The sequence below is a fragment of the Entelurus aequoreus genome, linkage group LG09 (genome assembly GCF_033978785.1).
Source record: "Entelurus aequoreus isolate RoL-2023_Sb linkage group LG09, RoL_Eaeq_v1.1, whole genome shotgun sequence".
NCBI classification, from domain to species: Eukaryota; Metazoa; Chordata; class Actinopteri; order Syngnathiformes; family Syngnathidae; genus Entelurus; species Entelurus aequoreus.
The window spans coordinates 68,234,232-68,249,497 of NC_084739.1; the positions used below are offsets into that span (position 1 = coordinate 68,234,232).

Consider the following 15,266-nt stretch of genomic DNA (forward strand, 5'->3'; position numbering starts at 1 on the left):
AAGAAGGAGTGGCATAAAACACATCTTTCTGTGGCAGCGTGGGAGAAAGTTGTACATGTAAACAAACCGTTGCCTCACAGTCCACACAACTGTGGTGAGTTTAAGGACTGATGAAATTAGTAGGACAAAACAGCGCTCGCCAAATACTCTCATCGATGACGCATGTTTGATATAAACACTGAGAATTCTAACAATTAGGAAGGTTTTGTGTAATGTTTGTCCTCCTACACAAACCACATTAAAACAAAACATCAGTTTTTCATACATGTCTGAAAAGGCTCCAGGTGTGAACACAGTCTGACAGCATTTTTTCAAGGCTGTGTTTTGGTTTCACTCCAAGCCCAATCAGTGAGCATTAAACCAGCACTCAGAGTCCTCTTGAGTGGATCTGCATGGTCTTCACCAGCTGCACCTGTCACCTCTGCACGCCACACCATCACAGCTGCAACATTTAGGCACCACAATCCACAGAATTTGGGAATTTATGCGGGCTAACTATTTATTGGCACCTAATATATTATTATGTAGAATTAGTTGTCCATATATTAGTCGCACCGGACTATAAGTCGCAGATATATACTTGTTGTGAAATGACTTATTTACACTGAAATATTCTGTAAATGTTTATTTACATACCTTAATTGTTTCCAAACAGTGTCTGTAACAAGGCAGTAAAACGGCTGCTCAAACAAAACAGAAGTCATGGTCATGGACCCACTAGCTGCGCAAGCTAGCTCTCCAATCAGCTAAACAGAATCAATAACTCCACGGTGATGTTTTGGTGAATTTACTGAGGTATTTGTAAAAATACAAATTAGCATGCTAACATTAAAGTGCTAACTTTATTTTTTTAGCTAATTTCACTCTTTTTTTCCCCTCTAATTCCCTAGCCATACACCTTAGAGTCATACAACTTGGTAAATGACACAAGCTAACTGTTAGAATCTTAAAATTAGCTTGCTAGCATGCTAACATGAAAGTGCTCGTTTTTTTTTGGTGCAAATTTTACACTTTTTTAAATCCACTTCTGCAGTCATACAGTCTTACAGTCATATAACTTGGTATGTGAAACATGCTAACTGTTAGCATGTTTACATTAGCATGCTAACATTAAAGTGATAGCTTTTTGAGATAATTTTGTAACTGTTTACCCCAGAGTCATGTAACTTGGTATGTAAAACTTGTTAACTGCTTAAAGTGCTAACTTTTTTAGCTAATTTTAATCTTTTGTCCCTCTAATTCCCTAGCCATACACCTTAGAGTCATACAACTTGGTATATGACACAAGCTAACCGTTAGCATCTTAACATTAGTTTGCTCGCATGCTAACATTAAAGTGCTCAATTTTATTTTTTTTTGCACATTTTGTACTTTTTTTTCTAATCTGCAGTCATACAGTCTTACAGTCATAAAACTTGGTATGTGAAACATGCTAAATGTTAGCATGTTTGCGTTAGCATGCTAACATTAAAGTTCTAGCTTTTTTAGCTAAATTTGTAACTGTTTACCCCAGAGTCATGTAACTTGGTGTGTATTACTTGTTAACTGCTAGAATGCTAATGTTAACATGCTAACATTACAGTGCTAACTTTTTTAGCTAATTTCACTCTTTTTTTCCCCCTCTAATTCCCTAGCCATACACCTTAGGGTCATACAACTTGGTAAATGACACAAGCTAACTGTTAGCATCTTAACATTAGCTTGCTAGCATGCTAACATTAAAGTGCTCACTTTTTTTTGGTGCAAATTTTACCCTTATTTTTTATCCAATTCTGCAGTCAAACAGTCTGACAGTCATATAACTTGGTATGTGAAACATGCTAACATGTTAGCATGTTTACATTAGCATGCTAACATTAAAGTGCTAGCTTTTTGAGCTAATTTTGTAACCGTTTACCCGAGAGTCATGTAACTTGGTGTGTATCACTTGTTAACTACTAGCATTTTAATGTTAGCATGCTAACATTAAAGTGCTACATTTATTTTTTTTAGATAATTTTACTCTTTTTTTCCCTCTAATTCCCCAGCCATACACCTTAGAGTCATATAACTTGGTATATGACATGAGCTAACTGTTAGCATCTTAATGTTAGCTTGCTAGCACGCTAAAATTAGCATGCTAATCTTTTTTACTAGTTTTGCCACCGTTTACCTCAGAGTCATGTAACTTGGTATATAAAACTTGTTAACTGCTAGCATGCTAATGCTAGCATGCTAACATTAAAGTGCTAACTTTATTTTTTTTTAGATAATTTTACTCTTTTTTTCCCCTCTAATTCCCCAGCCATACACCTTAGTCATATAACTTGGTATATGACATGAGCTAACTGTTAGCATCTTAATGTTAGCTTGCTAGCACACTAAAATTAGCATGCTAACCTTTTGAGCTAGTTTTGCCACCGTTTACCTCAGAGTCATGTAACTTGGTATATAAAACTTGTTAACTGCTAGCATGCTAATGCTAGCATGCTAACATTAAAGTGCTAATTTTTTAAAATATAATTATACTCTTTTTTCCCTTCTAATTCCCTACCCATACACCTCAGATTCATATAACTTGGTATGTGACATGAGCTAACTGTTAGCATCTTTACGCTATCTTGCTTGCACGCTAACATTAGCATGCTAACAATTTCAGCTAGTTTTGCCACCGTTTACCTCAGAGTCCTACGACTTGGTATGTGACACGTGTTAACTGTTAGCATGCAAACGATAGCATGCTGGCAAAGCTAACTGAAGCATGCAAACTTTTCCATCTATTTTTACACTTGTTTCTCTATTTCCGCAGCCACACACCTTTGAGTCGTATAACTTGGTATATGAAACATGCTAACTGTTATCATGCTAATGTTTGCACACATGCTAAATTTTAGCAATTTAATGTGAACATGCTAACGTTTTAGGCTAGCTCTGTAGCTCATTTTGTACAGAACTCTCGGATTCAGACACTCGGCAGCATCTTCAAAGCACGGTGGCTTCCGACGACCCCCGGTTAGAGGTCCGGGGCACAGATAGCAGGCCCTTAGCGTAGTCCGGGGAACAGATAGCAGGCCCATAGCGTGGTCCGGGGCACAGATAGCAGGCCCATAGCGTTGTCCGGGGAACAGATAGCAGGCCCATAGCGTGGTCCGGGGCACAGATAGCAGGCCCATAGCGTGGTCTGGGGCACAGATAGCAGGCCCATAGCGTGGTCTGGGGCACAGATAGCAGGCCCATAAACCTTTTCTAGTTGTTTGATTGCATTTTATTGCATTCCTTGTAAGTCTGTGCTCTATGGAGACACGTGAAGTGCCTCACTGAGCACTTGTACCGTCATATTGTGGCCCATTTGTGGCCCTTCCTCCCCGGGCTTGTACTTTTTGGCAGTATGACAGCCTCTCGAGGAAGATAAGGGATTGATTACTGGCACGGCCGTAAAAGAGCTTTATTGTTTTCCAATTGAACTACACGGGGACACAAACTGCACCTTGTTCGGTCCACTTGGTAAAATGTGACGTTTTTTACGGCGCCTGTCACTTCTCTTCTTCTCCTTTGGCTTCTCCGCGTGGGACGAGAGGGACTGTAATGTTTTTTAGAGCAGAAAAGACGTTTGGCTGCAGAATATTTGGAGGCGTTATTGATCGGCCGTGTGAGGGATGAGCTTCTTTACGCATGTGAGCTCTGCCGGAGACTAACTTTGCAAACTTCAGCAGCCTAAAGACAGTTTCAGCACACTTTTGCTGTGTCATATTTTGCATTCCCACCAGTTTGGACACCAGGAGGAAGAATCCTGTGCCAGGTGTGGTCTTACCGTACGGCGTTGTCCATGCGGGACACGGTGAGGTAGGCGGCCAGGTTGGCGGTGTAGGACGAGCACACGATGAGTGTGAAGAGCCACCAGCTGCCCATCACGATCCTCAGAGCCACCGATCCCAGGATGGAGTCGCCGCCTGCGTCACAGCACGCAAGAACATGGTCAACCGTCTGCAGGAACGTGTCTGCTGCCATTAATAGCCTTTTTTTAAATATGTATTAATTCATTTGATAGGGAAATCATAAGACAGGTACTGAGAAACACACACTCCCCCCACCACCTAAAAAAATAAATAAATAAATAAAATAAAATAGAAAAAAAAAAAAAAAAAAAAAAAAAAAAAAAAAAAAATTAAAACATTTAATAAATAAATCATTTAATAAATAAATAAATATAACCCCTCCCCCCCAATAACCCTGTAAAAAAGTACAAATTTAAAAATAATAAAATAAAATAAAATAAAATAAATAAATGAATAATACCCCCACATAACCCTGGAAAAAAGTAAAAAATAATTAATAGTCTTTTTTCTTTATTTATTTTAATGCTTTTTCTGTTATAATATTCCTTATTCATTTGATAGGGAAATCATAATACAGGTACTGAGAAACACTCACTCCCCCCACCCTCTAAAAAAAATATATAAAAAAAATTAAATAAAAAAAAAACAACATAATAATAATAATAATACCCCCCCCCATAACCCCAGAAAAAAGTTTAAAATAATATTTTTCTTTTTCTTTTTTTTTTTTCAGCTTTTAAAGAAAAAAAAGCTTTTTCTGTTATAATATTCCTTATTCATTTGATAGGGAAATCATAATACAGGTACTGAGAAACACTCCCCCCACCACCTAAAAAAATAAATAAATAAATAAAATAAAATAGAAAAAAAAAATAATAATAAAAAAAATAATTAATAAAAAATTTAAAAAAAATAAAATAAAATTTAAAAATTAAATAAATAAATCATTTAATAAATAAATAAATAAATATAACCCCTCCCCCCCCCAATAATCCTGTAAAAAAGTACAAATTTAAAAATAATAAAATAAAATAAAATAAATTAAAATAAAATAAATAATACCCCCAGATAACCCCGGAAAAAAGTAAAAAATAATTAATAGTCTTTTTTCTTTATTTCTTTTATGCTTTTTCTGTTATAATATTCCTTATTCATTTGATAGGGAAATCATAATACAGGTACTGAGAAACACACACTCCCCCCCACCCTCTAAAAAAAATATATATAAAATATATATATATATATATATATATATATATATATATATACATAATAATAATAATAATACCCCCCCCCCATAACCCCAGAAAAAAGTTAAAAATAATTAATTTTTTTTTTCTTTATTTTTTTTCAGCTTTTAAAGAAAAAAAAAAGCTTTTTCTGTTATAATATTCCTTATTCATTTGATAGGGTGTCATAATACAGGTACTGAGAAACACACCCCCCACCCAAAAAAATAAATGAAAATAAAACAATAAAAAAAATACAAATAAATAAAAAATAAAAAGTCAAAAAAATAATAACTCCTCATCGCCTGTCCTTCATTTGAACTGACTAAAAAAAAATAGTCTTTTTTTTTTTTTTTTTGCTTCTTAAAACATTTATTTATTCATTTGGTACGGAAATCATAATACAGGTACTGAGAAACAGACACTTCCCCCAAACAAACAAACAAACAAACAAAAACAAATAAAAAATAAAAAATAAATAACCCTCCCCCCCTAAAAAAAATATGACTAATCATACAGTGTCTTTAATGTAACTATGTGACTAATCATACAGTGTCTTTAATGTAACTATGTGACTAATCACACAGTGTCTTTAATGTAACTATGTGACTAATCACACAGTGTATTTAATGTAACTATGTGACTAATCACACTGTGTATTTAATGTAACTATGTGACTAATCACACAGTGTCTTTAATGTAACTATGTAAGAGGCGGAAGAGAAAAGCCTCGTGGGAGGCGCGGCGCTCGAGCAGCAGTGGTTTTCATCTCGAGTGGCTCCGAGTGATCCGACCCGAGATGTGCTTCTTTTCCTGAAATCCACTTTTTATCACAAGCCTGTTTCCTTGTTTCTATTCGCCGCTCTGGCAGCCTGTGCGTCCGGAAAGGAGCTATGGGTCGATACTTGGACTGAACCCAGGACTGACCCAGACCATGCATCAGCACTCTCATCCTCCGCTCACTGACCCCAGTCATCCCGGAAAAGAAACAGTCTACTTGACAAAAAGTAAAAAAAGGCGGAGGAGAAAACACACAATCTATCTTTTTTTGGCCAACAAGCTCCGCAGCCGGGGTGCTCCTTCATCCAAAAATGTGACGTCCGGGAGGAAGGACACCTTCAGGAACATGCAAGGTGTGCATTGTGGGGGTGACTCATGTCTTAAAGGGGAACTGCACTTATTATGGGATGTTGCCTATGGTTCAATAAAGACATGACGAAGGACGGATTTAAAAAAAAAACACATTATTGATATTAAATAAAGGTAAATAAAAGTCTGCATTCAGTGTAGCACTAACATAGTACCGGTTTTACGAGCAGAGGAGCATGTTGGGCAGCGCACACACACAGAGTACTTACAAGCAGACACAGTGTGTAGACAGAAAAGGGAGAACGGACGCATTTTGGTGTAAAAAGTAAAGATAAAGACGTGATCCCCCATTATAATTATATTATCTGCATGTGTCACTAGATCAGCGGCAAACTCTGAAACACCCTCAGGAAGAGGTGCTTCAAAGACATGGCAAGCTAGCTGGCGGCTAACGTCCACCCGCAGTGTTTTAGCTACTTCTAAATCCCTAATCCTGGCCTCCACGGCGACAAATAAAGTGAGTTTCTTACAAGTAGCATTATCACTGGAGGACGAGGAATGGAAAAGCATTCACTACACACCATAGGAGGATACAATAGCTCACCACCGTCACAATGTAAACAAATGCCATGGGTGGATCCACACCTGACATCCACTGTAATGATACCAAGTACAGGAGGAAATGAGGTGACTAAAAAGTCCATCCAAAGCTACATTACTGATACCACACCTTGCTGGACAAAGCTACTGTACTGATACCATACCTTGCTGGACAAAGCTACAGTACTGATACCATAACATACTGGACAAAGCTACAGTACTGATACCATACTGGACAAAGCTACAGTACTGATACCATACCTTGCTGGACAAAGCTCCAGTACTGATACCATACTGGACAAAGCTACAGTACTGATACCATACCTTGCTGGACAAAGCTCCAGTACTGATACCATACTGGACAAAGCTACAGTACTGATACCATACTGGACAAAGCTACAGTACTGATACCACACCTTGCTGGACAAAGCTCCAGTACTGATACCATACCTTGCTGGACAAAGCTACAGTACTGATACCATACCTTGCTGGACAAAGCTACAGTACTGATACCATACCATACTGGACAAAGCTCCAGTACTGATACCATACTGGACAAAGCTACAGTACTGATACCACACTGGACAAAGCTACAGTACTGATACCATACCTTGCTGGACAAAGCTACAGTACTGATACCATGCCATACTGGACAAAGCTCCAGTACTGATACCATACTGGACAAAGCTACAGTACTGATACCACACTGGACAAAGCTCCAGTACTGATACCATACCTTGCTGGACAAAGCTACAGTACTGATACCATACCTTGCTGGACAAAGCTACAGTACTGATACCATACCATACTGGACAAAGCTACAGTACTGATACCATACCATACTGGACAAAGCTACAGTACTGATACCATACCTTGCTGGACAAAGCTACAGTACTGATACCATACCATACTGGACAAAGCTACAGTACTGATACCATACCATACTGGACAAAGCTACAGTACTGATACCATACCTTGCTGGACAAAGCTACAGTACTGATACCATACCATACTGGACAGAGCTACAGTACTGATACCATACCTTGCTGGACAAAGGCGCCGTAGACGATCCAGATGGCGCTCTGCAGCGACGTGGTGACGGAGGGTGGCGGGTGGCCGCCCGTGTTCTTCTGGCAACGCACCGCCTGGATGCGCCTGAGCAGAAAGATCATGACGCCCACCACCGGGATGGCGGCGGCGATGCAGGCCCACACGGCGAGGTCAAAGGGCGCCAGCAGGGAGAAGATGTTGATCTTCTCCTCGGACTTTCGCATGAGGATCCCGACCGAGTAGTCCAAGTAGCGCTTGCTGAAGTCCACCACTCTCTCACGCTCTGGTGTGATGGTGATGGCCGACACCGCCACGTCCGCCTTCTGTCCAGGACAAGACATAATAATAATAATAATAATCGTCAAAACTATGACACCTGTGAAGTGAAAACCCTATTAGGTGACTACCTCTTGAAGCTCATGGAGAGAATGCCAAGAGTGTGCAAAGCAGTAATCAGAGCAAAGTGTGGCTATTTTGAAGAAACTAGAATATAAAACATGTTTTCGGTTATTTCACCTTTTTTGTTGTTAAGTACATAACTCCACATGTGTTCATTCATAGTTTTGATGTGACAATCTACAATGTAAATAGTCTTGAAAATAAATAAAATGAACACATGAATGAGAAGGTGTGTCCAAAATTTTGGCCTGTACTGCAGTCGTTACACCTGTCCTGCTGTTCGGTCCGGTGCAGACCGTAGTCGAGGAGCGCAGGGCCGACGTTCCCTTCAGGGCCGATGCCATTTTCAATGCCTTTTAATTTACTGGAAATGTGAGCAAATGTGCTGGGTCAAAAGTATACGTACAGAAATGTTAATATTTGCTTACATGTCCCTTGGCAAGTTGACCTGCAATAAGGCGCTTTTGGTAGCCATCCACAAGCTTCTGCTTGAACTTTGGACCACAAAATTGCTGCAGTTCAGCTAAATGTGTTGCTTTTCTGACATGGACTTGTTTCTTCAGCATTGTCCAGACGTTTAAGTCAGGACTTTGGGAAGGCCATTCTAAAACCTTCATTCTAGCCTGATTTAGCCATTCCTTTACCACTTTTGAGGTGTGTTTGGCGTCATTGTCCTGTTGGAACACCCAACCGCGCCCAAGACCCAACCTCCGGGCTGATGATTCTAGCTAGTCCTGAAGAATTTGGAGCTAATCCTCCTTTTTCATTGTCCCAAACAGCTCCATTTTTGTTTCATCTGACTTCACATGGACAAAGATAAGACCTTCTGGAGGAAAGTTCTGTGGTCAGATGAAACTTAAAAATGGAGCCGTTTGGCCGCAATGCCCAGCAATGTGTTTGGAGGCCTTTAATCCCAGGAACACCATGCCTACCGTCAAGCATGGTGGTGGTAGTATTATGCTCTGGGCCTGTTTTGCTGCCTATGGAACTACTTCTTTAAATGGGACAAGGAAAAAGGAGGATTAACTCCAAATTAAAATCATCAGCCCGGAGGTTGGGTCTTGTTGAGTGTTCCAACAGGACAATGACCCCAAACACACCTCAAAAGTGGTAAAGGAATGGCTAAATCAGGCTAGAATGAAGGTTTTAGAATGGCCTTCCCAAAGTCCTGACTTAAAGGTGTGGACAATGCTGAAGAAACAAGTCCATGTCAGAAAAGCAACACGTTTAGCTGAACCGCAGCAATTTAGTGGTCAAGTGGTCAAGCAGAAGCTTGTGGATGGCGACCAAAAGCGCCTTATTGCAGGTCAACTTGCCAAGGGACATGTAAGCAAATATTAACATACTTTTGACCCTCACATTTTCAGTAGACCCATAATAAATTCATAAAAGAAGCAAACTTCATGAATGTTTTTTTTTTGTGACCAACAAGTATTTGCTCCAATCACTACATCACAAAACAATAAGAGTTGTAGATATGATTGGAAACTCAAGACAGCCATGACATGATTTTCTTTACAAGTGTATGTACACTTAAAGGCTTACTGAAAGCCACGACTAGCGACCACGCAGTCTGATAGTTTATATATCAATGATGACATCTTAACATTGCAACACATGCCAATACGGCCGGGTTAACTTATAAAGTGCCATTTTAAATTTCCCGCTAAACTTCCGGTTGAAAACGCCTTTGGATGATGACGTATGCGCGTGACGTAGCCAGTGAAACAGAAGTATCGGTACCCCATTGAAAACAATACAAAATAGCTCTGTTTTCATCTCAAAATTCCACAGTATTCTGGACATCTGTGTCGGTGAATCTTTTGCAATTTGTTTAATGAACAATGAAGACTGCAAAGAAGAAAGCTGTAGGTGGGATCGGTGTATTAGCGGCCGGCTGCAGCAACACAACCAGGAGGACTTACTTGGATAGCAGACGCGCTAGCCGACGCTAGCCGCCAACCGCACGGATGATCGGGTGAAGTCTTTCGTCGCTCTGTCGATCGCTGGAACTGGTGTAGGTGGAGCGCTAATGTTTTTATCATAGCTCTGTGAGGTCCGGTTGCTAAGTTAGCTTCAATGGCGTCGTTAGCAAACAGCATTGTTAAGCTATGCCAGGCTGAGATCTATTAACCGTGTATTTACATGTCCATGGTTTAATAGTATTGTTGATTTTCTGTCTATCCTTCCAGTCAGGGGTTTATTTCTTTTGTTTCTATCTGCATTTAAGCACAATGCTATCATGTTAGCTCCGTAGCTAAAGTGCTTCGCCGATGTATTGTCGTGGAGATAAAAGTCACTGTGAATGTCCATTTCGCGTTCTCGACTCTCATTTTCAAGAGGATATAGTATCCGAGGTGGTTTAAAATACAAATCCGTGATCCACAATAGAAAAAGGAGAGAGTGTGGAATCCAATGAGCCAGCTTGTACCTAAGTTACGGTCAGAGTGAAACAAGATATGTCTTGCACTGCATTCTAGTCCGTCACTCTAACGTTCCTCATCCAAGAATCTTTCATCCTCGCTCAAATTAATGGGGTAATCGTCGCTTTCTCGGTCCGAATCGCTCCAGCTGCATTGAAAACAATAGGAAAATACGAGGAGGCGAACAACGGACTACGTCACGCTACTTCCGATAGGGGCAAGGCTTTTTTTTTTATCAGAGACCAAAAGTTGCGAACTTTATCGTCATTGTTCTCTACTAAATCCTTTCAGCAAAAATATGGCAATATTGCGAAATGATCAAGTATGACACATAGAATGGATCTGCTATCCCCGTTTAAATAAAAACAATTCATTTCAGTAGGCCTTTAATATATATATATATCAGGGCCGGCCCGTGGCATAGGCTGTATAGGCAAATGCTAAGGGCGCCGTCCACCAGGGGGCGCCACGCCAGTGCCACAAATGTTGGAGAAAAAAAAAAAAAAAAGTTGGTACTATTATTTCTAAATACAAAATATAATCCCACGTTAATTAAAATGCAAAGTAAAGCCTATTTAATAGAAATATTATTTGTTACAACCTTACGCCCCCATTCCCCCGCACGGTGCGCCCCCTCCCTTCCCGTATCATGACTCTTACCACATCAAAAAATCAACACAAGATGTCAAAATGGCCAAAACTGTCAGGTGCCCAGAAAAAATAGAAAAGAAGAGGAGGAGAAACGAGAAAAAGACAGAGGTAGCAGGTAGGTAACGTTAGCCTACATGAAATTATTTGTCTGTTACAGAATGTGATAGTAACCTGGCCTTTTAGCATTAAGCTAATGTTACATGATTCGGCAATTGCTAATCAATAAATAGCTAGTTCTGTTTTAACGTCGGGTTGATATTGTGGAGGGGGCTAAATTGTTATGGAAAATAACAATGTAACGTTAGGTAATTACAGTACTCCCACCTTACATTCCTCAGGGACATTTGTATTAGATCTTTTAAGCAGGTGTTTTTGTTTACATTGTTATTGCCTTCTGGTTAGCTAATGTTTGCCCTGCAGGTAATGGTCACTTTTCCACCCCTTTATATATTAGGTATAGTTGTAAGCCTAGTTGTTAAAGTGCACATCATTAATGTTAACTAAGCAATATCACATGAGAGGGAATGCTCTTTTTTTAATTTGAGCACTGCTGTGATTCGGTTAAAGATAATCATAACATAACATTCTCATATGTTAATTTGCTTTCTTTAAGTAAAAAAAAAAAGGTCAAAGACAAAGCTATTCGGTTTCTTGTGAGTATATACACTTCACTGCCGATGTGGGGGGGCGCCACCTAAAATCTTGCCTAGGGCGCCAGATTGGTTAGGGCCAGGCCTGATATATATATATATATATATATATATATATATATATATATATATATATATATATATATATATATATATATATATATATATATATATATATATATATATATATATATATATATATATATATACATACATTGCATGGGTCAGCAGAGAGAGGTTTTCCTTACAAAGTGATCATCCTGGTGAAAGTGGTCTTCCTGACATCAGGAGTGTCATGTTTCATAAAAGAGTGAGTGTCGGTGGAAGAAAAGAAAAACGCGTCTGAATGGAAAGTGAAAGTAACCAGTGAGTCCATTAAGGACAATTCACAAAGTGACGTGCAGATAAACATCTTGTGGTGTGTTTGTGTTCCTCCTCCACAGCAGCTCCATAATTGCAACACCAGAAGTTGATCGCCGGGGATGAGGTCTGGACTCTGAGATAATGATGAAAAAGGAGGGCGTCACAAACCTTGCCAATGAGCTCGCCCATCATGCCGTTCCAGGAGCCGTTAGGGAGCGCCGAGCCGTACTTGGCGTCCGCCACTTGGTAGATGTCGTACTTGAAGCCCAGGATCTTGGCCAGGGCGTCCAGGACGTCCATGGAGAAGCCCTTGTATCGCTTGGGCTGGCCCAGAATGTTCTCTGCCACCATCACGAAAGGCTCTTCCTGTTCACAGGAGGATTGAGGGTCTCATTAGCCAAATGTCTGCTTGGCTCACACTTCTGCAGGAGACAACACCAGCACTTCAACAACAATATGCACTTTTTGGACTCCACACCTCCACTGACACACCACCAGTAGCAATCATCAACATGATATTATGAGTGGAATGGTTTTATAGTGAGCTTGATGCTTTAAAAACCTCTTACACACACTGAGGCCTGACCTGGATCTCCTTAGACCGGTTCAGCAAAGTACAGACACTTCCTGGATGAAAACTAACTGAGAGAATAGTCAGGATAGAGGGAAAGATGAACGCAGCAATGTACAGAGACATCCCGGATGAAAAACTAACTGAGAGACTAGTCAGGATAGAGGGAAAGATGAACGCAGCAATGTACAAAGACATCCTGGATGAAAACGAACTGAGACATTAGTCAGGATAGAGGGAAATATGAATGCAGCAACATACAGAGACATCCTGGATGAAAACCAACTGAAAGACTAGTCAGGATAGATGGAAAGATGAATGCAGCAATGTAAAGAGACATCTTGGATGAAAAATAACTAAGAAACTAGTCAGAATAGATGGAAAGATGAATGCAGAAATGTACAGAGACATCCTGGATGAAAACTGAGAGACTAGCCAGGATAGAGGGAAAGATGAGTGCAGCAATGTACAGAGACTTCCTGGATGAAAAATAACTGAGAGATTAGTCAGGATGGAGGAAAAGAGGAATGTAGCAATGTACAGAGACATCCTGGATGAAAACCAACTGGGAGACTAGTCGGGATAGAGGGAAAGATGAATGCAGCAATGTACAGAGACTTCCTGGATGAAAAATTACTGAGAGACTAGTCAGGATGGAGGAAAAGAGGAATGTAGCAATGTACAGAGACATCCTGGATGAAAACCAACTGGGAGACTAGTCGGGATGGAGGGAAAGATGAATGCAGAAATGTACAGAGACATCCTGGATGAAAACCAACTGGGAGACAAGTCAGGATAGAGGGAAAGATGAATGCAGCAATGTACAGAGACATCCTGGATGAAAACTGAGAGACTAGCCAGGATAGAGGGAAAGATGAATGCAGCAATGTACAGAGACATCCTGGATGAAAACTAACTGCGAGACTGTGTTACCGGTACTGGTACCAAAATGTATTTCAATACTTTTCTAAATAAAGGGGACCACAACAAATGTCATTATTGTCTTTATTGCAACAACAAATGTTAGTGTGCATGAAACTAATGTTTATTATTGTCATTTAGTCCTTCAATAAAATAGACAACTTGTCTTTTAGTAGTAAGTAAACAAACAAAGACTCCTAATTAGTCTGCTGACGTATGCAGTAACATATTGTGTCATTTATACACCCAGTATTTTGTACACATTACGAGGGACAAACTGTAGAAAATGGATTATTCATCTACTTGTTCATTTACTGCTTATTTTCTGTTTTACCAGAAAACAAGCAGTTACACCAAAATGCGTCCATTCTCCCTTTTCTGTCTGCAACTGCGTCTACTTGTAAGTACTCTGTGTGTGTGCGCTGCCAAACATGCTCCTCTGCTCGTAAAACCAGGAGTGTCACAACGCCCGTTAGGGGAACAAAAATGTTGCTTTCAAACACAGTATAGTACCGTTTTTGATTCATTAGTACCGTGATACTATACTAGTACCGGTATACCGTACAACCCTACTCTCCAGTTATCGCCTGCTTCCTGTCATCTTTGCATTGCAGCAGAATCATAACAGAAAAGAACCTCTGGTTCTGACCAACTGTGTGGTGGATCCAACTCACCAGTAAAGTCACCACCTTGAGAGTCACACCCTGCATTCCACTCTCGATGCGGTTCTCCTTTAAGCTTCCGTTCAGACCCCGGGTGGAATCCCAAGACGCCAACTAAACACAAAGAAGAACAACAAGACAACATTATTTTGTCAATATTTAGCAGCACGGGACGATTACACGTCACCTTCCAGGTGATATTTGTGCTGCCATCTTGTGGCCGTCATGCGCCACAAAAACATTGACAACATCTCTCACAATCCACCTTTTGTGTGGTTAATGTGTGAAACTGCTATCTAAACACGGTGTAGCTCCCCCTTGGAATGCAAGTGCTCCTACAGCAGGAATACAAATGATGTATTCCAACACAATACAAAATCTGTCAAAACACCAACAAACTGTTTTTGTTTTCTTTATTTGTCATTTAAAGCGTGTTTATGTCGCTTTTGTGTTGCACTGTTAAACTTTTTTTTTAAAAACACATTTAATTAAAGAAAATTAATTGCCAGTTCATTGTATTAAAAACATGAAAATTATCTGTCTAGGGTACACTTAATAATGATGAAAATAATAATAATAATAATACTAATAGAGTTGATTTGTAAAGGCACTTTACATTGAGAAAACAACCTCAAAGTGCTACAGTGCATTTAAAAAAAACAAAAAACAAAAACAAAAACAAAACAACAACACTAGAACCACAAATAACTGCCCCCAACAATTAAAAAAAAAAAAAAAAAAAATATATATATATATATATATATATATATATATATATATATATATATATATATATATATATATATATATATATATATATATATATATAAAGGCTTTTTTTTT

The 15,266-nt window shown here is 39.4% G+C and overlaps 1 protein-coding gene across 1 annotated transcript in view; it reads right to left on the minus strand.

The window, feature by feature from the left end:
• LOC133657656 (glutamate receptor ionotropic, delta-1-like) overlaps positions 1 to 15,266 on the minus strand; it is a 1,080,304-nt gene that overhangs the window by 34,295 nt on the left and 1,030,743 nt on the right. The window contains exons 9-12 of the mRNA XM_062059243.1: positions 14,436 to 14,537; positions 12,438 to 12,635; positions 7,776 to 8,106; positions 3,791 to 3,929 (exon numbers count right to left, since the gene is read on the minus strand). Coding sequence (XP_061915227.1) covers positions 3,791 to 3,929; positions 7,776 to 8,106; positions 12,438 to 12,635; positions 14,436 to 14,537 — 770 coding nt within the window. The remainder of the gene's footprint in view (positions 1 to 3,790; positions 3,930 to 7,775; positions 8,107 to 12,437; positions 12,636 to 14,435; positions 14,538 to 15,266) is intronic.